General features: G+C 31.4%; 1 protein-coding gene across 1 annotated transcript in view; it reads left to right on the forward strand.

Moving 5' to 3' along the window:
* The window catches only part of LOC117123659 (actin-binding LIM protein 1-like), a 77,662-nt gene that overhangs the window by 41,565 nt on the left and 10,804 nt on the right, over positions 1 to 25,293 (forward strand). Inside the window, exons 4-15 of the mRNA XM_033269659.1 lie at positions 3,447 to 3,539; positions 7,543 to 7,715; positions 11,193 to 11,319; positions 12,226 to 12,319; positions 16,284 to 16,371; positions 16,692 to 16,744; positions 18,769 to 18,831; positions 19,423 to 19,612; positions 20,757 to 20,771; positions 22,112 to 22,171; positions 22,594 to 22,998; positions 23,603 to 23,632. Coding sequence (XP_033125550.1) covers positions 3,447 to 3,539; positions 7,543 to 7,715; positions 11,193 to 11,319; positions 12,226 to 12,319; positions 16,284 to 16,371; positions 16,692 to 16,744; positions 18,769 to 18,831; positions 19,423 to 19,612; positions 20,757 to 20,771; positions 22,112 to 22,171; positions 22,594 to 22,998; positions 23,603 to 23,632 — 1,391 coding nt within the window. The remainder of the gene's footprint in view (positions 1 to 3,446; positions 3,540 to 7,542; positions 7,716 to 11,192; positions 11,320 to 12,225; positions 12,320 to 16,283; positions 16,372 to 16,691; positions 16,745 to 18,768; positions 18,832 to 19,422; positions 19,613 to 20,756; positions 20,772 to 22,111; positions 22,172 to 22,593; positions 22,999 to 23,602; positions 23,633 to 25,293) is intronic.

Consider the following 25,293-nt stretch of genomic DNA (forward strand, 5'->3'; position numbering starts at 1 on the left):
AAAATTTTGACTCGGTGTTTAATTTTTTTTTTTTTATAAATTATTATTTTTATTTGCGAGCTGGTTCATAAAAAAATCTTGAAGAGCTAATAAGCTGTCTCTTATACACATCTCCGTATATAAAATATCAAAAAGTTGCATTAATAAAATTGATAATGACTGAATTAAAAATATGATGAAAAGGTTAATCTAAAACAAATTACAGAAAACATTGTATTTTGTTATAATACATAGGCAAATTTAAAATCAGTAGGTAAGTTAATAAAATTAATGATTAAAGCCTTAATCAATTATTACTAAATAGTAAAAAACAGACTAAGAAAGCTATTTATATTTTTTAAAGAAATGGAGCAACACAGTTCAAACATTGATTACGGTATGTACAGGCGTAAGAAGAGTAAAATTAAGAGTATTTAAAATGTCATAGCTTAATTTGGATTTTATTAATTAAAGACTAATTTTGACTTTTGAGGGGTCTTTAATTAGAATGACATCTGTATCAAGATCATTATCAATCAATACTTCTCTCCCACAATGGAGCTATGCCATGCTTTCACCCACATACTGTACCTGAAAGCATGTAGAAATTGTTCGTCAAAAAACAATTATAAAAATTATATCTGTACCTTATTTTATGTGTAGATGTAGGTGTGACTTACGGAGTACCCACAGTATTACAGCACAGTAGTACCGGGGCTATTTTTACCTACATTGCAGTGCAGTAGTATACTTCTATACAATAATTATTTTCTATGTTTGAATAGTGTATAAAATAAGAACAATATAAGAACATTTTGAGCCTGAAATCGGCAAAAAATAAGGACACTGGGCCTGGGCAAAATTTTGCTGTTCTTATAAAAAATAAAAGTGAATCCACACAAGAAAAAAATGTGTTATAAACTCTGTAGGCCTATTGTTTTTTGTCAGATGTTTTTCTGGATTAAGTCTGTCTGACCCAAAGTGTTTGCATGCCACATAGGCCAGTCACAACATGCTGCTTCAAGATGTTTATGTCAGGTTGCCATAGTAATGTCTTAGAAGTAGAATTCCTGAAATGCATATTTTCTTGTTGATTTAGAAGTTAATTTTGACATAAAATGTACTGTGTAATGATTGATAACTGCCCTCATTAGTGTAAAGCACATCAGAGGCCAAACAAAATTACATGTATATAAAAAAAATAATACCAGCAACCACTTTTGTGTTTTACCTAATGAAACCAAAAAATTGTTGACAAAAATTAAACATTCTCATCCACAATCCTTGTAGTAATCACTGTAATTTCTAGATTTGTGGATGAATAAATATTGCAGTAGTGTGTGCCAAGTGGTTTGTGCCAGAGGAGCTGTCGGAAGAGATATTTTGTCTCTTCAGACAAGCATGGATCGACTGCATTAATCAAAACATGCTTAAATCATGTAGGAAATATCCTCCATCCTTAAAAACGGTACACAGTGGCGTATACATTATTATATTGGGTTTTTGGCAAGGGTTCATAATTGCCATTAATTACCAACACTAACAGGGCATGTCGTATAAATGGAGCAGTCGGTTGGCACTGCGTTGTAAGGAATTGAAGGTCGTGAGTTAAAATTGTGACTCGGTGTTTAATTTTTTTTTTTTTATAAATTATTATTTTTATTTGCGAGCTGGTTCATAAAAAAATCTTGAAGAGCTAATAAGATAGAAATTTTTTAATAATTAAAATGTTCATTTGTACAAAATTAAAAATTGAATGTCAAGACATGATTTGAACTCAAACTTTAGGTTCTGTAGAACACATCCTTAACCGACTGCGAAATCCAGGTGTAGGGGACACCCTGGGTCAAACTTTAAAAAAAGGGCCATGAACGTTTGTTGGAAATAGCCTCTAGTTTATGTGTACAAAATTTTCCGCACGTATGTTCAAAACTGGTGACGCTAGACGCTTTTAAAATTTGGTAACGACAACAACAACAACAATAGTCAGATATTTTGCAAATTTCAGTGGGTTCAAGTCCTCTTAAATATTACAAACGTTATCAGTTAATAGTGGAATTGGCATTATGTTTATTGTACCTTATCTTGTATATTGCATCAACATTATTAACTTAAGGACACTTTACAGTCAGTATGTTTAGGGAGTATAGTGCTGAACAAAATGAGAGCTTATACTGAACACAAAAATTATATTATCGTTTTTTGTTTTTTTTTTTCTTCTCTTTTCCTTTTCTTTTCTTTTTTCTTAAGTTTCATTTATGTTTCTTTTCAGTTTATTCAGATAAAGTGTAATGCATTCTCCGGGAGATGGAATGTGCACCGTCGAGTTTCGGCATTGGTCACGCATTGTCAGGAATTGGCGTGAACGGTGTCGAGCGCGGTGGCGTGTATTTCATTTTTTTGGGATGCGTGTTGTAATATCTTTTCGTTATTAGTTAAGTAAAAAATTCAAAATACTGATGAAGTATTAATTAGACAGTGTATTAGTTAAGTAAGAAATGTCTATAGCAAGACAAATGTACATATGTTATTATTACTCTTACATTGTGAATTATTTTTGCACTTCTCTTTAGCGATTGTGCCTCTGTTACAAAAGAGAAACAATAAAGTTATTATTATTATTATTATGTGTCCAGCTCTGGCAAAAACCAGCCTTTTGTGGGAAAAATTCAAAATTGAGGTTTTGGTATTTGTAGATTCTTGCATGAATTCTCCTCCAAAAAGGTGTTTATTTTATGGAAATTTGTTACTTTTTATTAAAGGTATGAATATTTAATTCATTAGACATCAGCCATTTAAGTTTTGAGGAAACAGCTTCCAAGATTCCAAAATCAATTTTTTTTATTATTAAGATTTGTATTTTTAAAATAATTTTAGTATACATTTCAATTACATTTAGTGATTGATAGTTTGCAGAAATGTTCTTCAATATATCTTCTTTTATAAAATGCAGAAATCTGAAAATATTCAAAATTCTGATTCTTTACCATTTTGGGTGCTTTTTCAACATCAGGAAATGTGATGAATGGCAGGTTTTTTTTGCCAGAGCCGGTCACATATTGTTAGATTATTATTAGATTATATTTATTTTAGTGAAAGACCTGTGAGAGGGTATAAAAGGTTGCTCCACCATGACATTTTCAGTTTCTGTAGATGTTTTTTGAATTATGGTTTTCTTATTAATATATTTTTATGTTTTCTTTTAATTCCTTTGCTTCAATTTTTGTTTGCATTTTGCGAAAAGAGGATGAAAGGAAAACCACTGTATTATGCAGTAGGCCTGTTATTTGTGCATGTGTGAACATTTTTAATTAACAAAAATAAATAGAACATTATTAATAATTATTATTAATGTTGTTTAAATATTTGTGACTGTACATGGAGTATTTTAATTTGACATTTTCTTTTCATTCTTTTGTTTTAGTTTCATTTTTTTGTTTTGTTTTTGTTTATCTTTACTCATACAGACGCCCTTTTTTAGGTGGTGAGGAGGTAGCCTATGAAAGGGTGAATGATAATTATTTTTGTGTTGAATGCCGTTTACCGTGCAGCGTGTGTAGGTTTGTAACCTTAATCTGCATCCAAATTTTGCATTTCATAATCTTAGAAAGTTTGTGCTAATATTATGCAGTGTATAACCCATACCAGCTAGCATTACATTGCAATAGAAATAACACAGCTAACAATATTACATTACGTCATATTAACATTACGGTTTGGTGATAAAAACATTTTGTAGAACCATGTGTACGTACTTAGAACCTAATTTCACGTCAATGTTTGAACGTTCTTGCAATGTTGTGTGAACGTTATTTTGTGACATACCTGACCACAATGTTCGCAAACGTTATAAGAACATTTTATGTTTGCTGGGAAGCTATTGTTCTTGATATACATGTAGTTTAGGTAAGTAAATCTATTAAACCCTTATTAATACTTTTATTTTGAGATGGTTAAACATTTAAATCTGTTATATATTTATCCCTTGTTTATTTTTTTACATTTATTAATAACTTTCCATGGCCATTAAGAACAATCCAGTATTAATTAGCTTAAGAAAATATATATGTATGGTAATAATCATCTTTAATACATATAAACATGGTACTATAGAGTTCTTCATGGGATATTAACAGTTCATTTGAACATGCTGGTCTTGTTAAACCCTTGTCGAAAACTTTTTGGAGACACCATTGGTGTGCTGTTTAGGCCTATAGGTTGTAAGTGTTTTCATAATTTTGAAACCTTGAGTTAAAACACATTGTTGGCGTCTGTTGTAAGTATACATGCATGAATTCACTGCAGTTGGTATGATTGCACCCCTAAATAGTAAAACTGTATTAATTTTTTTTCCCCATTTATATTTGTTTTGTAAAAAATGTTGACATTATTTACACTTTTTTAACATAATTAATATCAGTGTGTCTGAGACAACTATATACAGATATAGTTGTCTCAGCTTGTGCAAGTCTTGGGCCATGTTCAGAACTTAGAGATACGCCTGGCATAATTAACGCCAGAGGTGTACTAATCTATAGTGTAACTAGTAAGATCTCAAGACTGGGCGATTAATGTAATGCTGGCATAAGTATTTGCGCAAAATATAGAATTATTATTTCCTGTTTACATCAAATCCTGGCCGCATTCAAAATCGTTGATGCATGACTGTTTTAACACAGTGGCGTACAATAATTGGGGGTCTGTTGGTGGATTATCGTACTCCAGTGATTGAGCGTTAATACTGGCATTCGCTATGCCGCTCACAAGTTCATACCACTTTATTAACGTTTTGCTAGCGTAACTCATGATCTGAGCATAGCTTTTAACAGATTAAAAAATATTAATTAATACTATTATTAACAATACTCTTTAAGTATTATATGTCTCTCTAGCTATCACCCAATAAATTCCATTTAAATATAAAAAAAGGAAATTCATTTTGATGATGAATAATTTTAAGGTGTTAGTTAAGACACATGGCGTGATCATTTAGTGTAAACCCCTATATTCATCCTTCACCTTGTTTAAAGTACTCATCTTGCCAAGCTTATGTTTCATAGTTGTACCTTATACAGGCCAAACAGTGAGAATCTAACATGCCTTGTTAAACAGATTGTAGTAGTTGCATGGAATAGAAATTGTGATTATAAACGAGTAAAACTCTAGGAATGTAGGTCTGTAATATCATATTAATTTTGCTTGCTTCAAAATCTATCGCTAAGCCATGCAGTAAATACCCAATTTATTTAAGCTAAGGCTATATTTCACCATTCCAAATCAGCTTGCATTTATAGATTGTCATATATGGTTATGCTTCAATCTTGCTTCGTTATCAGATTCCCCTTGGTCAATAAAAATCCCATAGGATTGATTTTTCCCATAAGAAAGTAAATGGTTTTACAGTGAGTTGTTAACCTAATGGTAGTATATCAGTCTTATTAATTTAAACATTTTCATCAAATTGTATTGATATTTAACTTGCATTATAATAGTAATGAAATACTGTATTATCTAGACCTGGTTTGGATTCAATCCACTAACTTTAATTTGTAATACAAATGATGTGGTCACCAAAAGTAAATCTTTTTTGATGGTTTGTCCAAAATTTTCTCCATAATATTTTATTAAAACAATTTCAAATTGCACAACATGTGAAAAAAAGCATTGGCAAATCTGAGAGTTTTTACAGGGAAACTTAATGGAAGGCATGATTGTAGAAAAATTTGAAAAATATTTCTTATGTTAATATCGTTAAAATTATTATTACTTATTAATAAAAATAATTATTACTTATTAAAATTCATCGTTTATTTTTGTTATGATTTTTATTATTTTTATTAGTATTGTCCAATATTATTGATAAATATTGCTATGTCTTTCATGCTCATATCATTATCTTTTAACATACAAACAAGCATGCATAGGAAGTAATAATCGTTTATGTTATTGGGAAAATGTATGATCTAAACATGAAGGAATAATTGACAATTTAAAGTTTTTAATGTTGATGTACTACTTTTGGTTGAGTGACACTAATTACCAGGTCTTCAACACCTGTTTAAACGAGTTTGAGCATTTGTATCAGCTCTGCGTGCTTTATTAGTGGACTACATGTCAAGATTCATGTACACATAACATCATTAAGAATCAGTTGTTATCGTGCTCGGTGTTGCAACGTCATTCGCGACATACAAGAATGCAAATCAAGCTTGCGCTTATATCATTACAAATTTTTTTTTTGTATTAAGACCTACACATCATAAAAGCATGGCTGTGTATAGAAATGTTTTTGTCTGGCAATATATTTCTATATTTTATTAGGTGAAATATTTATTTTGTTATTTGTGCAATCTGCAGAGATGGTTGATTCATTCAATCCAATTTACTACCATTCAATTTTGAAATTTACAGTCCTAGGAGATCACTTTCTTATGTGCACTTATACTGCTAGTGCTCTATGATGGTGATGGTAATGGTAGGAAAAATAATTTCACTGATGATAAAGATGATAATGATGTTGACATAATAATGATGATAAATATCACAATAATCATGAAAAGGGTGATAAGTATGGATAAGCATAAGAATGAGAATGAGAAGGATGAGGAAGATAATAAAGATTATGAGGAACTTGAGGTGATGGATGATTAGCAAGATAATGAGGTTAAAGGGGATGATGAGTATAACACTGATGAGAATTATTATGAAGATCATTAGAAAGATAATGAGGACATGAGGATGATAATGAAGAGGTAAGATGATAATGAGCACGATGATGATGGTAAGGATAACGATGGTTGTGGTGGTATAGAAAGTTATTAATGGGGAGGAATGGGGATGATTTTGATAATGTACAGTATATGGTGATTTTGATAGTGATGATAATGATGCAAATAATGCCGGTGATAATGCTGATGATTAAAGCTGGGCACTCCAGTCGTCATACGAGTCATGGCGATCGAAAGGCCGAGGGGTTAATGCAGGGGCCAGCAACCTACAGCCATAATATCGAACGGCACGCTTGCCATGGTTCTGGCGGTGGAGCTTAAGGACTACAAACCATAAGCCCAGTGTACATACACAATGTGCACTATAAAGGCGAACAAGAACCCAGTACATCTTTTGAGGCGAGTAGGGGTTTACCCCGGTGTACTGGTCCATATCTCAGTCCCTGCCATCTTCCAGTACAGAAATACACCGAAAAGGTGTTCTGTGCTAAAATGGAAGAAGAAAGATACGATTTTCGCACAAACTCCACGCCCTGTGAACGTGACATGGTGCGACACCGTCTGTCGATTGGCTGCAGTCTGAAGGGATTGTCATTACAAACGATCCTTTGTGCTGCATCGTCGCTCTTCATAGAATCGCGTCGGCCGACAACTGTTGGACGCAATGAATGCCCAGCTTAGAATGGAGATGATGACTAAACATTTTGAAGTATGAACTCACTCGTACTAATTATAAGAAAATGGAGACATGCTCTGTGTCAGCAGTAACCTGATGACAGAGTATAGATATCAATTAATGGTGCTAATATATGAGTTGGTTATTGTAATCTTACAGCGTACCAATGGCTCCAGGGGAGAAAGTCACATACAATGGTGAGGATGTTCTGTGCAGCAATTGTGTCACTAGAGAAGAAATGTTGTCATCTTCATCATCATCATCAAATAAAACCACACCGCCATTAATCAAGAAAACAATGAAGGTCGCTAACGCTAACGAAGAAAGTACTAGTAAGTATTGTATTTGAAATTAATCTTTTCTATTTTCTTTCTTGAGTGACAATATTTCACATCTAAACCTGGGTGCATGCCAGCCCAACTATTAAGCTAGATGGCTGAGAATGTTCTTTAAAATTAACTAGAATTAGTGTATGTTGTCATTTTTTTTTTTGGGCTTGTGCTTTAAGAAGATTCAGGGAATAATAATGAGAAGTAGAGAATGATAATAGTTTTGTCATTGTGGATGAATGTGAGCTACAGATATAGCGTTTGATTAAATTTGACTAATAATTTGTCAGACAACCATCGAGATAGAGATTCCATGATTTGGTGGTTGTCAGGTAAATCATACATACATAACAAAAAAAAATCTGTGAAAGATTTAGGTGTAAAATTAACAACTTCTCTGCGTTGTGATGGGAAAGTATGATAGAGCAGAGCGACATTTTATCTGATACTGGTCACTACTTCATTTACTTGTTTGCAGGGCAGTACATGTTATCTATCATTTTGTAGGCCTTGTCAAATTTGAGTTACTTGTAAACTAAACTCAATTGTGAAATATATACTTCATTTAAAATTGCAAAATTAAAGAATTATTGTACTAAATGATGGCAATAAGAAATTTTGGTCATTGGTTGCCACATTTTTTCTATAGTCTGTGATATGGATGTTACTGGCTGCATTTAATCCATGTTGAATGTATGTGACAAATCAGGAATTATAACAATGTAGAAATTATTGCAAAGTAATCTACTGCTATGCAAACAATCAATAATGATACGTCAAGCTTCAAATATGAATAATTGTTTGATTGATATTTCCAATTTAAATCCCTTAATGTAATCAATTATTGTCTCTTTCAACCTAATCTACTTTCCTCACCTCCCCAAGCCAAAGCCCTGGCTTCTATTCCAGCTTCTGAGCCAAATTAAGTGTACATAATTGTTTCATAATGTCCGGTAAATCTCTCTTGTAAATAGATAAAATACGTCCTCACCGCATCAACTTGGATCTAATGAATGCACAGGGGAGTTTGAGTGAGGCATCATCCATGTAATACCGCAATTAGTACTACAGAGTATTGTCTCGGTGTTTTGATGATGCAAAGCAGTCTTTGTGTAAATTTATCATGACTCAGTTCGCTTTGAGCGATCTAAATTAACTTAAAATCACTTAATGAAGGAAACCTTTGATTAGTTTGTGAAATTGTATCAATTGAAAACTGATACAGACAAATGAATGTAGATGAGTTTCAAAATATGGCGAATACAGTATATTTCAGCTACTATCATAGTTTCTGTATATATTCAATTATAATAATTATATAGAGAGTATTTTGTTTATTATTCTATAACATATTTTATTATTTATTCATATTTCATAATTAGGTTTGTTAATTTATTACTTTATAATGAGAGTTGTTTCCTAGAAGAAATTTTCAAGCGCTTTCCAATTAATATTTACCGTAATATTTTTTCATTAAATTTAATATAACAACTTTTTTTTTAAACGGAAAAAATTGTAATGGTGTTAGTTTGTGAAATTGTATCAATTGAAAACTGATACAGACAGATGAATGTAGATGATCTTCAAAATATGGCGAATACAGTATATTTCAGCTACTATCATAGTTTCTGTATATATTCAATTAATGTATAATAATTATATAGAGAGTATTTTGTTTATTATTCTATAACATATTTTATTATTTATTCATATTTCATAATTAGGTTTGTTAATTTATTACTTTATAATGAAAGTTGTTTCCTAGAAGAAATTTTCAAGCGCTTTAAAATTATTATTTACCGTAATATTTTTTCATTAAATTTAATATAACAACTTTTTTTTTAAATGGAAAAAATTGTAATGGTGTTAGTTTGTGAAATTGTATCAATTGAAAACTGATACAGACAGATGAATGTAGATGATCTTCAAAATATGGCAAATACATTATATTTCAGCTACTATCATAGTTTCTGTATATATTCAATTATAATAATTATATAGAGAATATTTTGTTTATTATTCTATAATATATTTTATTATTTATTCATATTTCAGAATTAGGTTTGTTAATTTATTACTTTATAATGTGGGTTGTTTCCTAGAAGAAATTTTCAAGCTCTTTCCGATTATTATTTACTGTAATATTTTTTCATTAAATTTAATATAACAAAATTTTAAAACGGAAAAAATTGTAATGGTGTTTTTGGAAGAAGATACAAGGAATATGAAAAGACTTAAACACAAAAATCAAATTAAATATATTGTACAAAGAGAGAAAAGTAAAATTCAATTCATGTTTACAACCAGACTAAACCTTGACTTTTAACAATATTCATATTCAACATTTGAGAGCCTTGATTGTTTTTGTTCAAAACTGGTCATATTTTTGTTTATGCTTCCTAAAAATAAACTTCAACTTGGGATCTCTGTGGATGTAACACTATTATAGGCCTATGACCTTATGGAATATGAACCAGGGAGACAGACATCATTAATACTATAGTTGTGTGATAGGCCTAGTTACCATTCTAAAGGCTCTTCTAAAAAAATTGGCTCTTAACGAAGCTCCATCCCTACCCCCTGCTATCAATCCTAACAATATTAATAAGGTGTTTACTTCAAGAAGCATGATGCGACGCGTTCATGGATGGTCGATGAAATTCTCAGCATATAAGACACATAAGCCACCTTTAGGGTGTACATGTTCGTTTTTCACACAATACGTGTTGATTTACCACATCATGTGCAATAAAACAGCACAATTTTATTACTTGCAGACATGCTCGGCAAACTCTCGCAATTAATTGAATCCTTGTCAATGTTTTGTGCTGCAGCATTGACTTGTATGCCAAGATGCAGGCCTATGCACCATGTGTGTGTGTTTGTATGCATATGTTCAAATAGATGTTATCACCAATAGGCCTATACATGATGGTTATCATGCAATGCTATAACTTGGTGATAAAGTTTTCACATATTAATTACTCGCTGTAATTATTGATTTATTCACCTTGCTTAAGTGTCTATGGGTATGTTCACACACACGGTGTAAGGCTGGCGTGGCTTATGCAAGGCATAAGCTAATCCACGGATTAAAATTCCAAGGTGTTCACACGAACAGTGTTCGCTATTAACGTCTGGCATTCAAAATGGAAGTGTTGAAGTGCTGATAATGCCAAGGACGTGGTGTAGTGAGTGGCGAACAACGCTACTGTCTAGTTCACACACAAAGGCGGATGCTACGCCAGGCTTAAGCCAGCCTTACACCGTGTGTGTGAACATAGCCTATGTTAAATATTAAATTTGAAAAAGTAGTCATATCAAATGTGTTTATTTTTTTTATTTCTAAATTAAATATGCTAAACAAATCTCTATTATTATTAAATATTTTTCCCATTTTTATTTAAATAATGTATAGAAATTTGTGTGCAAATATATACTATTCGTGTAAATGTATGTATTTCTCCTGTGTCTTTGTAGAATGTAGTGGATGCAAACGGACATTAAAGTTGAAGCAAGCAATCTCGGCCATTGATGGTTACTGGCATGCCTGGTGCTTCAAATGCTCAATTTGTAGCCAAATATTATCAGCAGAATACATGGCCAAGTAAGTGAAAAGCTTTATACTGTATAACTCAGCATTCAAGTGTAATCTCTTGGCATCATACACCTCAGTCTTTCAAAGTTGAAGAGACAGACTTAGAGTATGTGTGTGTTCACTGTTGCACAATCAGTAACATTACAATAGAGTGTACAGTATGCAAATATTTTTAAGCTACATAGGAAATGCAATTTTATCTTAAGTATGATCATGTTAGACTGATATTGAAGGGCCATGGCTTTAAAATTTCTACATGAATAATTACTGACTTATCTTTGTTTGATTATGTTGTCCCTGCTTATACATTACACACAATTCTCCGCTCATTAGACGTGTGTTATCTCATCTAAAAATTGAAGCAGTGCCAGCCTTGTGACTGAAGCAGGCAAGAGAGCTTGGCATACATCAGATTCCAATCCTCATCTTTCTAATCCAATTTGATTTGTCATTTAAACAACACCCGTGAGAGCATTTAATCAAATTTAAGTACCACATCAAAAAATGCCGATGGTGGTTTAAAAAACTGAAAAAAAAATCCAAAAATCGATATTTGAAAAATATGCATCAGGTCAATGATCATAGCAATATTTTGTAAAAGATATTCACAATATTTATCATCTTTATTCGCATTCCTGAAGGAAACATTTCTCCAAGTGTTCTTGACTGCATAACAGGAAAGCCGATAAATAGAAATTTATTTGTGTATAGATATTTTCAGCAGACATTGTTATAGTGATAAAAAGCTGAGATATTTTTAAAGATTAATTTACAGAAGTTTCATTTCACAGGTGAGTAAAGTGGGGACCATGGGTCCATGCTGCAGTTTGTTGCAGCCTGTGATGAAAATTTTTATTTATGTTTATTATTGATAGGTGCTAAAAGCTACTCATTTTGCAATTTTTTTTTGATCAGGGATGGCAAAGTGTATTGCGAGAAAGATTATCTTCAGAAATTTGGTGTGAAATGTGCAAATTGTGAGCGGTTTATTGCTGGCAAAGTTTTACAGGTTAGTACTAAGCTCAATATGCACAAATATTTTAGGTGTATTATTGAATAATAATATTATTAATTGACTTTTCGATGGTAATGCACGTCGCTTGAGTTTCTCAGGTTGTGATGGAGCCGCAATATTGAAGCAAAGATTGGCAGATTTTTTTTTTATGCAAATTAAATCTGCATTTTTGCTGTCAAATCTATACAAATTTAAAAAGTGTCTTGGCTTAGCTTGTTTCCAGAAAAGTGTGTACCCTAGTTGTCCAATGCTGAATGTATCCCGCACATCAAACCCGTAATGTTTTGCAACCGGAGTCCTATTTTTTGCCATTTTTATTTTTTCATTCTAAATTCATACTCATTTATGTCTTTTAGGAAAAATATTATGTTATATAATTATGAATCATGGAAGAAAATAAAGAAAAAAATAAATAAAAAATAAATTTGTTGATATAGGCCTAATTTAGTTCAAACATGGTAAACAAAAAGTCAATCATGTCACGTGAATCCAATAAGTTTAAGTTGGTGATTTTTTTTTAAACAATCAATCAATAATCATAAAATATGATTATATATCTTATTTAAGTATTTGTCATGGTGTTTATTGCTTTTGGTTGTGATCTGAAAAAATATATTCTCTTTAATGGCATTAGTTTTCTCCAAGCCAGCACTTTTTGAGAAGCAGTTGCGAAAACAAATATAAACATGACAGACGATGATGAAATTACATCTTTGTTTAGTTTGAATGTTATGTGATAGCAAATGTGCCTAGGGCGTTAGGCATGTCCACATACCATATACAATGAGCTTTACTTGTTAAAATCAGCCATATTGACTTTAAATTTCAAAATTTTGTCATAAAAAAACGATGAATATATACTTGTACAGTGATAAAAAATATTTGTCTGCATCATAAAATTGATCATAATAATATTTTATTTACAGGTTGACAATAGATTGGTTGTGTACATGTATACTTATTCTACAGAGATCCATATATTGGATTTTTTTCTACTCTGCCTCTTATATTTCATAAAAGAAGAGGATTAGTTTATGAACTCATTTAATTTCGTCAATATATTCCATGTTATGCTAAAGAATCGTGGTTGGCGCAACGGCAGTGGTTCGGACTCTCAACCTTCAGGTTGGGGTTTGAAACCCTCGCTATGCAAATCGCTTGTGTCCTTAGGCAAGACACTTTATCTACGTTTGTCTCTCTCTACCCAGGAGTATAAATGGGTACCAGAGTATGCTGGGAAGGTAAAACAGACTGCTGTGCGGGAGGAGTGACGAAACCCCACAGACTTGCACAGTTCTGGCCCAAACTCCAAGAAAAGAGAGACGTGCACTCCGGCCTGTGAGCCCCGAGATTCAGATTTCGTCCTTTACCTTGCTTTGCCTATGCTAAATTCATGCCCACACTGTCAGATTTTTAAAGAATTTCATCTGGTTTCATAGAATATTTAATATTTATTTTATTTTAGTGTTATCTCTTGAAGCCAATACAAATTAGTAGACTTACTACTTGCTACGTTTCAGCTACGGTTTCAGTAGTAATCACAAAAATATTAAACATGTGACATGAATCTCACAGGATGGGTATACATTTTTTTGTACTCAAAGAAAATTTGATCTTAATCTGGACAGCGAGCCTTAAAAGTGATTTTTTAAGTAGTGCTTCGTATCTGCAAAGAAATGCGCTTTATAAATGACCTGATTGGATTTGATTGGAGGTGGTCTGAACACTGGGACATAATTTCATGTTCCATAATGCAACTGTACAGGAGTCTTCAACATGCACATGGGTATTGGTGCACCTAGTCTTTCCTAAATATGATTAGCTGTAGTAACATATACAGTAATTTAAGATTACATCTGAACTACAAGAGAACCACTATTTTGAAATGCAAAAATCTTTATAATTATCGCACTACACCAACTATCCCTCTCCTCTCAACATTTACAATCAAATATTGTAATCACAAATATATCATTAATAATAAGTTTAATATTTTTAAATAATAACTTGGGCTTTTTGTTGTATGATATTTATTAGCAATGATAATTTGACACCTTATATTATGTTGATGTTTTATTGCCAAATATAAAAACCATGTTTGTGTTCAATATGGAGTATTGTTATGATTTGTGAAAGCTATTATTCAGCTGCTACTGTATAGCCTAGAGTTGACTACAAGTATCATATGGACCAGAAATATTGATCCTGTTCACAGATTATTTGCTGCAAGTGAATTATAAATTACGTACACGTGTCCAATTGTTAAACTCATGAGAGAGATGATTAGTACCAGTAGATTGAACCAGTGCCAATCGCATATTCATTTTTTACAATACGCCATCAATGTTGGTTATAAACACATGGTATACAGTTCGGTAAAATCTGGCAAACCCTAAAAAATTCAACAAAAGTATTTAAAAAGAATAAATTGATTTATCATTTTCAAATAATATTTATTTTCATTGATTTACAGACTTTTACTGTTAATTTTTATTATCATTATCAAGTTTCATTGATATGAAATTTCTGTACACATGAAGGAATAATAAACATTATTTAACAAAACATATTTCTACCAACACATCTCATAAGAACAACAATGCAAAGAGATATTTATTCAATTTTCATTAATTTACAGACTTTTTACTGTTAATTTTTATTATCATTCTCAATTTTCATTGATATGAAACTTCTGTACGCATGAACGAATACCAAACATTAATTCAAAACATTTCAACCAACACATCTCTCAAGAACAACAATACAAAGCTGCACCATATTCTGTCAGATTTTAGTGAGATTATAAGAGTCCCCATGGAGCCATGACCTAATTGAGCAAACTATCAAGTCAACAATTTGTTTGTTGGCACAAGTCATAATTATAAGTCATAGTTCTTCTTTTTCCTATTGTAATTATAATTTCCAATTCTAGTCTTTGTATTTGCAGATTATATAATATCTGAAGTAGAGCAACACATTGGAAGTTCATGATTATTTTATGTACGTCTATACGCTATAAATCTTCTGTCCATATAGATACACCTGGTTTTAAAACAGTCTCTATAAAATCATTATACAAATTAAACATGACAAATTTGAATTACGATAGACGTGCTTATGATGAGAACAGTGTAGTGTGTAGAACATTGCCTAATACCAACCTTCTCTCTTTACCCAAGATACGCACTAAGTGGTTTAATAATAGACCATACATATACATGGGCCAGTTGTGTACACTGGGCCTACGGTTTATGGTCCCTATCCGAGAAGACTTGTTCCACCTCCAGAACCAGACGAGTGTGCTGCTCGAACGCCAATGCTGTAGGTTGCGGTGCCCTTACCTTAACCGCTTAGCCACTCGACTTGCCAGTGAATGAATGAATGAATAATGCATGTTAAAGCATTCTTTTTCTTTATTTTATATATATATATTTTTTTTATTACTTTAAAAACATTTAAACTATCGAAAGAGATTGATATCTATCATGTATTACTATTAAAATCGAGGGTCATGTTTAAAACTCAACCATTTTGTGTATTTTCCTTAGTATTTTTTTTCAAATTATAAAATAAATCTACATGTTTTTTTAATGAATGCATGATAAATTGATGATCGCTAATAGATTTTCTAAAATGCGTGCTCATAAAAGGATCACAAATTAGCAGGACCATTCGATTGGTAACTGAGTGATATTATGAGAGATTTTGATTTGTGTGCTTAACTTCTTATATTCTGGGTTCAATTGTGGCAGAATACATCATATAATTGTTTACCATTATTTCTGTTGAATGTAAATGCAAGATTAAATTAATGCAGACTTTAAAAAATGCATTTCAAATTCCACCCAGTAAATGTGACTATGGTGTTCCTATTTTTATTTTTTTTTCTGTACATTTACATGTTTTTATAAGAAATTAATTCCGCATTTGACAACCAATCATTTTTCTTGTTTTATAGGCCGGACAAAAGCAGTACCATCCAACTTGCGCCAAGTGCGGACGTTGTGGATATTATTTTACAGAAGGTGAAGATATGTTTGTGCAAGGTAAGCTTGCTGATGTTATCTTCATCATCATCCTCATATTTATCCTCATCACTATAATTCATCCGCATCATCAACATATCACAATAACTAATTCGTATTGCAGCTAGCCAGGTATTTATACAATCAAAGTGAGAATATACTGGTAGTTATTTCAATCAATATGTGATGGCATTAAACTGCTGTGAATTATTGTTGCACAGTTGTTATTTATAGTTACCATACCTCTATTAATCCCTATTTAAAATAGTGCAGCCTAGTAATATCTTTTGTTAAATATTTTTTTAATATGTTTCATGTATTACATATTTGTTATTTTTAAGGAACTGAAATTTGGCACCCAAACTGCAGCAAAGCAAATGGATACATTGACAAAGTAAGGACAAAATATATGTGAGATCGGGGTGGGGTTTAAGTAATAGCATTGAAAAAAAGCATTGTATAAATTAAATAAATAGTAACAAATATTTTCATCTGTATAGTTTTAATTTTACAAAAGTCAAATGTAGAAACTGACTAAATAACTAATATTTTCATCTGTAGGGGTTTTTTTTTTTTTTGAAAAGTTGCTCCCTTTTTCTTAAATAATGAGAGTTGAACCCACATTTAATTTAAGTATGTGGACCATAGCCTAGGTACTGTAGTTCAAGGAAACGATTGAACTCATGAATATTACTGAGCTCTTTGAAATAACTACCAATCAAAAAAAGTTACACCTGAATTGGATAGCATTTTTGATAGAGGTTTGGAATAAATGATTGTAAGAAAAATTGTTTCTCTCCCTTTTACATCCTAATGTATAGTACAGAAGATGATCTATAAAAATAATTAATGTGCTAAAAGTAATTAGTAGAATTGCATATCATACACTATTGGAAATTATAATATGAAGTTTGGATTTATGCATGGCCTGAAAGTTTTTTTTAGTGCAATAATCTAACCTAAGTACAATATAATAATTTCAGCTAGTGTATAGATAAGCACTATACTAATTGCTTTTAATAGTCAATCGCCGTATTAATGTTAGTTTTATAATCAACTGTTTCAGCAGTCATCAGTTGCTATAGTGATATGATTAGTAGGCCTATATAGCGGATTATTGCTGCAGTACGCGCTAACACACAGCAGTTGACGTTATACAAACCGATTTTTGACGAATAAATATTTGATTGTGTTTTAAGAACTTGTATTTTAATGTATTTTAAATGTTCTTGCCCCTATAAAAATGCTATCAGCAATCAGTGACAAAGTACATACCTAAATTTTAACAAAGGAGCATAGATCTGGCCCAGTTTAATTCATATGATTATTTATAAATAGCATTCACTTAACAGATATTGATTGCTATATTTCGGTAAGAAAGTAAGTCAAGGACATGTGAAAATGTCTTATTTTCATTTTACAGTTCATAGCCAATATATGCCTGTAATAATTAAATGCAACTCAATATAGCCTCCATACTGTTCGAGAAAACCATGGAAATATAAAAAGCTTCCAAAAATCATTGATTTTTTTGGCTTTTACAGAACTGTTACAGTCACTAATATCTTATATTGAGACTACCAATTTATATAGCATAATTAACTAGATGGTCTCATTCTGTTGAATGAAAAGGAGAAATAAATTAAACTAAATACTGTAATAAAAAAATCTGATTTAAAAATTTTCAGGGTTTTGTTTTTCTAATTGAGTAAGTCTAATCCTGATTTTAGATTTAAATTAAATGTAACGTACCGTCTTTATCATCATAATTTTCATCGTCATCATTGTCATCATCATCATCGTCATGGTCTTCATTATCACTATCATCAGCATCATTGTCATCATCATCATCATCATCATCATCATATTCTTCACACATTTGTCATCACCCTCATCATTGTTATCATCATCATCATCCTTAACTTATCTTTATCATCAGCGTCACCATATCTGCATTATCCTTATTATATCATCATCATCATAACTATCATTCATCATTATCATCATCATCAATAACATCAACATCATTTTCTTCACCATCAACCTCATCACGCCCATCATCATTACCATCATCACTTTCATCATTACAGCCCTCATTATCATCATTTGTTCTACTATATTTCATTTTTAATATACAGGTATCACATATTCTCGACCTCAAATCTTTCCTTAATATTTGGTCTTTCTCTTTAAAGTAAAAGGGTAAAAAATAACAAGCAGTAAAGTAGAGCAAGGACCAATGAAAATATGATCATTTTAACTACCAAATCATTTCAAAATGCAATGCATGAGCAAATTGAAGACATACTCAGTTATTGCTACAGGCAAGATATTATCAAAACACCACTTATAACTGATGAGTTTCTTCTCTCAATAATTGTGCCATGTACTTCACTAGAATTAAACTTTTTTTTCTAGTTTTCAGAAGCAAGTAAGAAGGAGAACGCTGTACTTTACGATTACAATCAGAACAACCCTTTTGTAAGATCTGTATATTTTTTTTTAAATTAGTTTTGATGAAACCTGCTATAGAAATGTATTTCATAGGCCATTAGCAGTTGTTACATCATGTTACATCATCATTTTTTAGACATTCTGTCTGCAATGAAATATGGGAAAACATCTTAAAAATTAAATTTTAAGTGCTGTGAAAAAACATTTACTCAATGATTTCCAACCTCAAAACTGTTTATGATTTTATGATTTAATATGGTAATGGCAATGGTTGTACACTAGCCCAATATACCAATTAAATTTGAATAAAAAAAACCAATTAAGATGAAGAAGAGACAAAAAATAAAGAAGCAACTAAACCCATCAACAAAAAAGATAACAATTAGATGTATTGCTCTCTGCTAATATGCAGAAAATAATATATATGTTAAAAGTCATGTAATTTCGCAATTATATTTACTTTAACCATATCAAAGTGTATTAGACAACAGAGGGCATAATATTTATAATACGAAGTAATCTAAGACATAAAAAGCTAACATTTAGTACTTGAAACTTGAGTATTTTTATACTTATTATTATTTTTAATTGTAATATATATTATTTCTGAACTTATAGGCTTTCTCCCTGAACAGCTCCAACCTGCCAAAATCAAGAACGTCATCACGTTCTTCCAACAGCTTAAACCCGCAGACTATAAACTACACAAATAGCTACTTGTCCCGTGAAACTGCCAACGGGTCCTATCTGTACCCGAGAGCTCCAAAAACACCAGAGGCACCGGTTACTCCAAATTTTCACAGACCAGGTTTGTTATTGATATATATGGTGCATTAGAATCATCTTTAGATTCATATTAAATTTTAACTTGGGCAAAATAGATAAGGTTGTGACACTCTATATGGTGTGCAAAAAGCTCCAGCATGTTACAGTTTTCCCGATATTTAGACTCTTAGAACAACTTCAGCCTACGGTATTAGTATACCTACAATGCCCTGCTTATCTATATTTTCATTCTACCTGAAGGAATTTGAATTTTTATTTTTATTAAGCGTCAGGTGGGCAAAGTGCAGCCCAATGGCGGACCATGAAATTGATTTAAGAACCCTATTTTTACCCTCCTATCATTCTTGGCTAGAAATCCTCCTTCTGTTACTGTATGATGTAATACAATGTAATTTAGGACATTGGTAGAAAACATTTTGAAGCATCAAATAATCTGATTTTGCATGCAGCCGTCATTATATTGAAACATTTACTTTGGCCCTCTGACCAATTTCAGTGCCCATCCCTGTATTACACATACACTACAGTTATTATGTTTGACCATTTTCAAATGGTTTATATGCCTCCTGGATCTGAAACTTTAAGCTTATTAAAAATTATTCCTGTTAAAAATCTAAGTAGCAAAAGAATTCCAGAATGTATACAGTATGTTCCAAAATTATATTCACCGGCATCAAAATGTCAATTAATTGTTTTTCAAAATCATTTTTCAGTTGTGACTGTACATGCAATTAGAAATTTATTGTCAAAAATTGCATGTTATACTTATTGTCATTTGATAATTGCACAGGACTTTGACAAGTTTGGTGTTACGAAACCTTTTATTTTAAGTACTCCATTTCCGATTCTACATTTTTCATCATTTCAACTGATTTATAATTAATAGTACTACCTTTCCATAAGAATAAGTTGCTTTTAGTCTTAGAATAGCATTAGAATCAATCCTTTAGTTTGGACAGTCAAGTGTCTGTTAATGCATGAGATTTAATGAAAATCCCAATTCTGGCATTTATTCTAGTGGCATTTATTATGATGTTCACAGCATGTTTAGTTATCATTTCATAGTTATTGTTGTGCACGTTAGTCAACCTGTGTTTTTTTATGTCTTTCTTTTTACTAAATGTTTAATTATCACTGGGTGCTTTGGCGTTTCACAATGTATGCAGAGTTCACCAGGCTTGGTAAATAGATTATTTTTGCATTATTTTTAATTATTGACGTATTTTGTAAATATATTTTGTAATTCTGGTTTCGTTATTTACATTTTGTTTGCTTGAATTTATAAATTTTTTATCTAAACATTTTATATTTTTTTGATGCTATACTTAAGATATACCGTCTGCCTTGCAAACTGAAAAATTTATTTCAAAAACTGAACTGCTAAAATTTAAAAAGATATCCTATATGTTATCAATTTGTAAGGAAAAAAATCACAGATTTCACTCAAGATTTTTCTACAAAAATAATAAGACTGGAATGTGCTTTACAATATATTTAAAAAAAATTATCTATGATTCCAATAATTAGTGAAGACTTACAAAGACTTACGAAATTAATTATATATCTGGAGACCAAGGCAAACCATGCTAAAAGGTACACATTCTCCGTCAAAAGGCTTTTAAGAATGGAATGGCCTGTTCGAAGCATGAACTCCTGTAGACCAAACCCAGTATCATTACGATTTTTGATCGTGCGAGAAAATATACTCATGATATAGCCATTCCTATGTACAATTAAATTTCTGGAAAACATAATTGCCTGTAAAATCATTAAAAACAAATTTTCTTGATCTGTTACTGAAATGTATGCGACTCTTAATTAATTTTTTTTTAGGTTTCTAAAATAATTTTTAGTTTCAGTATATCTTTACTTACTCAATCTGGCAAAAGATATGGTTTCAATGTTGTGCTTAAAGGAAATGACTAAGGCCCTAGAGGGGCTTGGTGGCCAGGTTCTTCTCAGATTGAAAATCTCATTGACAATCTTTGAAGCTTACTTTGTTTTAACGGTTTAGTGTTCTAGAAATGGGGATGTCTCTGTTATTGTTGCTGTTACTATGAATAATGATTGAAATGTAAAGATAATTTATTGGTCATTCTTACTTTTATTTTTTACTTTAATCCTATTATATTATTTCCAACAATCAACAAAATAAGTTTAAATTATTATCCAATAATTATCAAAATCATACCAAATACTTCATTATCTATCATTATTGTAATGTTTCAAGTCTTCATCAAATTTTAATGTATCTTAAAAGTATCTTCATGCATTAATACTACCAGTATAGCCCTTTGATTCTTGTAGTTGTATATTTACTGTATATTATGTGTATATATTTACACTGATGTTTTAGTCTTTGTATTTTAATTTAAATTTTAACTTTATTCCCCAATGAAAACAAGCCATTTTGACTGATTGGGCCATCCTGGCTAAATATTGTGAATAAATAATAATAATAATAATAATAAAATAATAATACTGTATAAATAATAATTTGTTGTGTTTTTATTTTGTTCAGCGTCAAAACCACAACCCTTCATCACGCCTCCTAAAACGGACGATTCATGGCTTGCCCGAAGTAAGTTTTTTTATCAGTATTGTGACTGCACAATAAATGATGTCACCAAAAACAATGATAGTTTCATGTATTGTGAATATTTTTTTCTGAACAAGATTAACACTTCTTTAATCCCTTTAAGGATTAATTTATAATGTTTTAATTGAATATTTGTGAGTTTTTCCAGATTTTAACCCAAACAATATAATATTAATAATTAAATTTTAATTTTTTTTTCAGCTGTAACTAATGGTAATAGTAATCTATTAAAAATTTAAGATGTTGAATTTAATATTTTTGAGTTTTCCAGATTTTAACCCAAACAGTATAATATTAATAATTAAATTTTTATTTATATTATTGCTTATCAACTGTAACTAATAATAATAGAATTCTAATACAAATTGTCTGTTTTTATATAGTTTGATGCCATTTTCTTTTAGGAAATAAACCCAAACCAGCAAAAATGTCTGAAATATTGATGACAAAACAGCCCCCTCATCTGGACAAAGACATGTCCCATGACATCATCAATCAATCACGATACCCTGCCTCAGAGAAACCGCCAGAGGGGGTGCCTGCCAAGATTGAACGTGAGGACTTTCCTGTTCCACTAGTCCTCTTTGATCGTTTGCGCAGCAGATCTGAAGGCTTTCTTGTTAAAAAAGAGGAAGAAGAATTTGAAGATGGCCTACAAAGGGTTACTTCACCGCTTGGTAGAATGATCCTAAGAGAAGAGTTTGAGAAGGAGAAGGATGAAGTTATTGACCCTCGTTTAGTCGCACGTACTCCCTCTGGAAAATCAGAGCCAATGCGACCATTGAGGTATTCATCATCATCACAATCAAGTAAGTATTTTACTGTATATACTGTTAATTTCAGTGATAAACTAAAACATATTTTGATGCCTACATATATTTCATTGAACCTTGATAGTGCTTAAATAAAACTAAATATATTTGGCTTTTGAAAACATGTTTATAATTACAATCTATGTTGCAAATTTTTAAATAAGACTGTACTTGAATCAACATGTTAACATTCCAGCTTATCAGAAGGCACTTCACCAGTGGTTGTCTCTCTCCACCCAGGAGTAAAAGTGGGTACCTGGTAGGTTCAAACACCGAATTCGCTGATTACCAGCTGCAGCATTATGGAATTGTCACCTGGGAGTTTAATATGTGTTTGATCTAATGGCCGGGGGTAATAATATGAAGCACTTAAAGCCTTGTTGTCATGAGGTGCTTAAAAGTGGAATCTGACCTCTAAACTATCACAATAATAATTATTATGATTGTCTTTAATACATGGAAGGTGTTGCTAATGCTTCTACTGTATTCTATTCACATTATTATGAAAATATTTAAATAAAATTTTAAATAGTAATGTTTTTGATTGCTTATGGTACACGCATTTTCTGATGCTTTTTATATTCACTACTTTCATTTACAGGTGCTCTTAGAAATCGATGGTCCTCCTCAGGTGAGGAATAGCATGACAAACTGTTGCCATTGAATCCAGTTTATATTGTCCATTGAATTACAACAGACATTTTTGCAATTTGTTTTTTGTTTTTGTTTTTGTTTTTGTTTTTGTTTTTTTTTGTTTTTTTGCTTTTGCTTGACTACTTTGTCATTTTATAAAACATTACATGATAATATATATATTTTTCTAAAGACTGGTTTGTTATAATTGAGATTCACTCTATCCATTTTGAGTGCCTATAGTATTTTTTTGGAGCAATAGTCGCATGCACCTTAGAAATGGTGACAAATTTAACAGTTTTGTATTTAACCAAAAATGATATGAACATAAAGTTGTTAATATGAAACCATGTTTTCTTTTAATTTTTTAATACTTTTTTCTCTCATATATTTTTTTTCTCTTTTTGTTTTATACTTGACTTTGTGCAACTTAGCTATTTGCATAAATCTGACATAGTGAATTGATTGCACAACAGTCTAAGGCTACTGATGCTACTGTGCTCATTCATTAACACATGTTCAATTTCAGAATTAAAAGTCAAACAGGATCAGAAGAAAAATCAGAAAAATCATTCATCAATAATTGTGACATTTTATAGTAGACATGTTAAGCCATAAATCAAGAATCAGCGAATTAGAATTTGATTGGTCAATGTTAGCGCAGTGCAGATATATTTAGAATTACTGCACAATTGTAATTCCCATATGATGAAGTAGCTATCATCCAAGAAATGATTGGTAAATCTATCATCAAATGTACTATACACTATTTTTTGCCAAATTTGGATAAATATTTTTGAGAACCTGGCAACCATTGGGGGGGAGGGGCATCCCTTCACTAGTTCACCTAAGTCCTGTCTGACTAAAAATGCTTCTACCACCCCAGGACCCCACCTAGAACATACTTGCATTTTCATTATAAACTAAATAAAAAAACATTTGATCTTAATATTGTAAAATTACACCATAATTATGATAAACACAAAACATAATTGTTATCCTTGCCTCTGTCTCGGTCATATTACAGTGCAGTGGCGGATCCAGGAGTTTGGACAAACCCCCCTCTGTGAAGAAACGTAACAAAATACTACTCGGTTCTGGTTTACAAAAGCATGTTTACCTACCTAGGCATAGGTTGGCAGATCAGACAAAATAGGCTTAGCCTTGTAAGAAATGTACCAACCGGTAACGAAACAGCTGCTCTCTGCCTGAATAGTGATCGTAACTGAAAAATAATGATGCAGCAACACGCTTGGTCAACTTGTAAAAATTTAGAGCCTTCTGTTGTTTGCTAATAAAACAAATTTTGGAGTGTTATACAGTACGATTTCAAAACATTGTCATCGTAAAGAAACAGCTATAATATTGAAAACAAACAACTTGAAACAAAATCGGTGTACGGATTTAAATAAATATTTACAATCAACTTATCAAATTTTACGACCAATTTTTACATACATTTGTGAGTGACGGTGTGTAATAGACATGCAAAACAAACATTAGCGGTTAGCTGTACAGTGTAATATCTTTGAATATCATTTTAGACTGATGCATTCATATGCTTGGTCATCTTGTAATCATTTAGAATTCAACAGTTTTTAGTAATAGGGTCCGTATCTCTACACTTCTAGACGTAGTATCAAATTATAGTTGCCATAG

This window comes from Anneissia japonica, unplaced genomic scaffold (genome assembly GCF_011630105.1).
Source record: "Anneissia japonica isolate Jap-2015-1 unplaced genomic scaffold, ASM1163010v1 scaffold287714_len2871179_cov188, whole genome shotgun sequence".
In the NCBI taxonomy this organism is placed as follows: Eukaryota; Metazoa; Echinodermata; class Crinoidea; order Comatulida; family Comatulidae; genus Anneissia; species Anneissia japonica.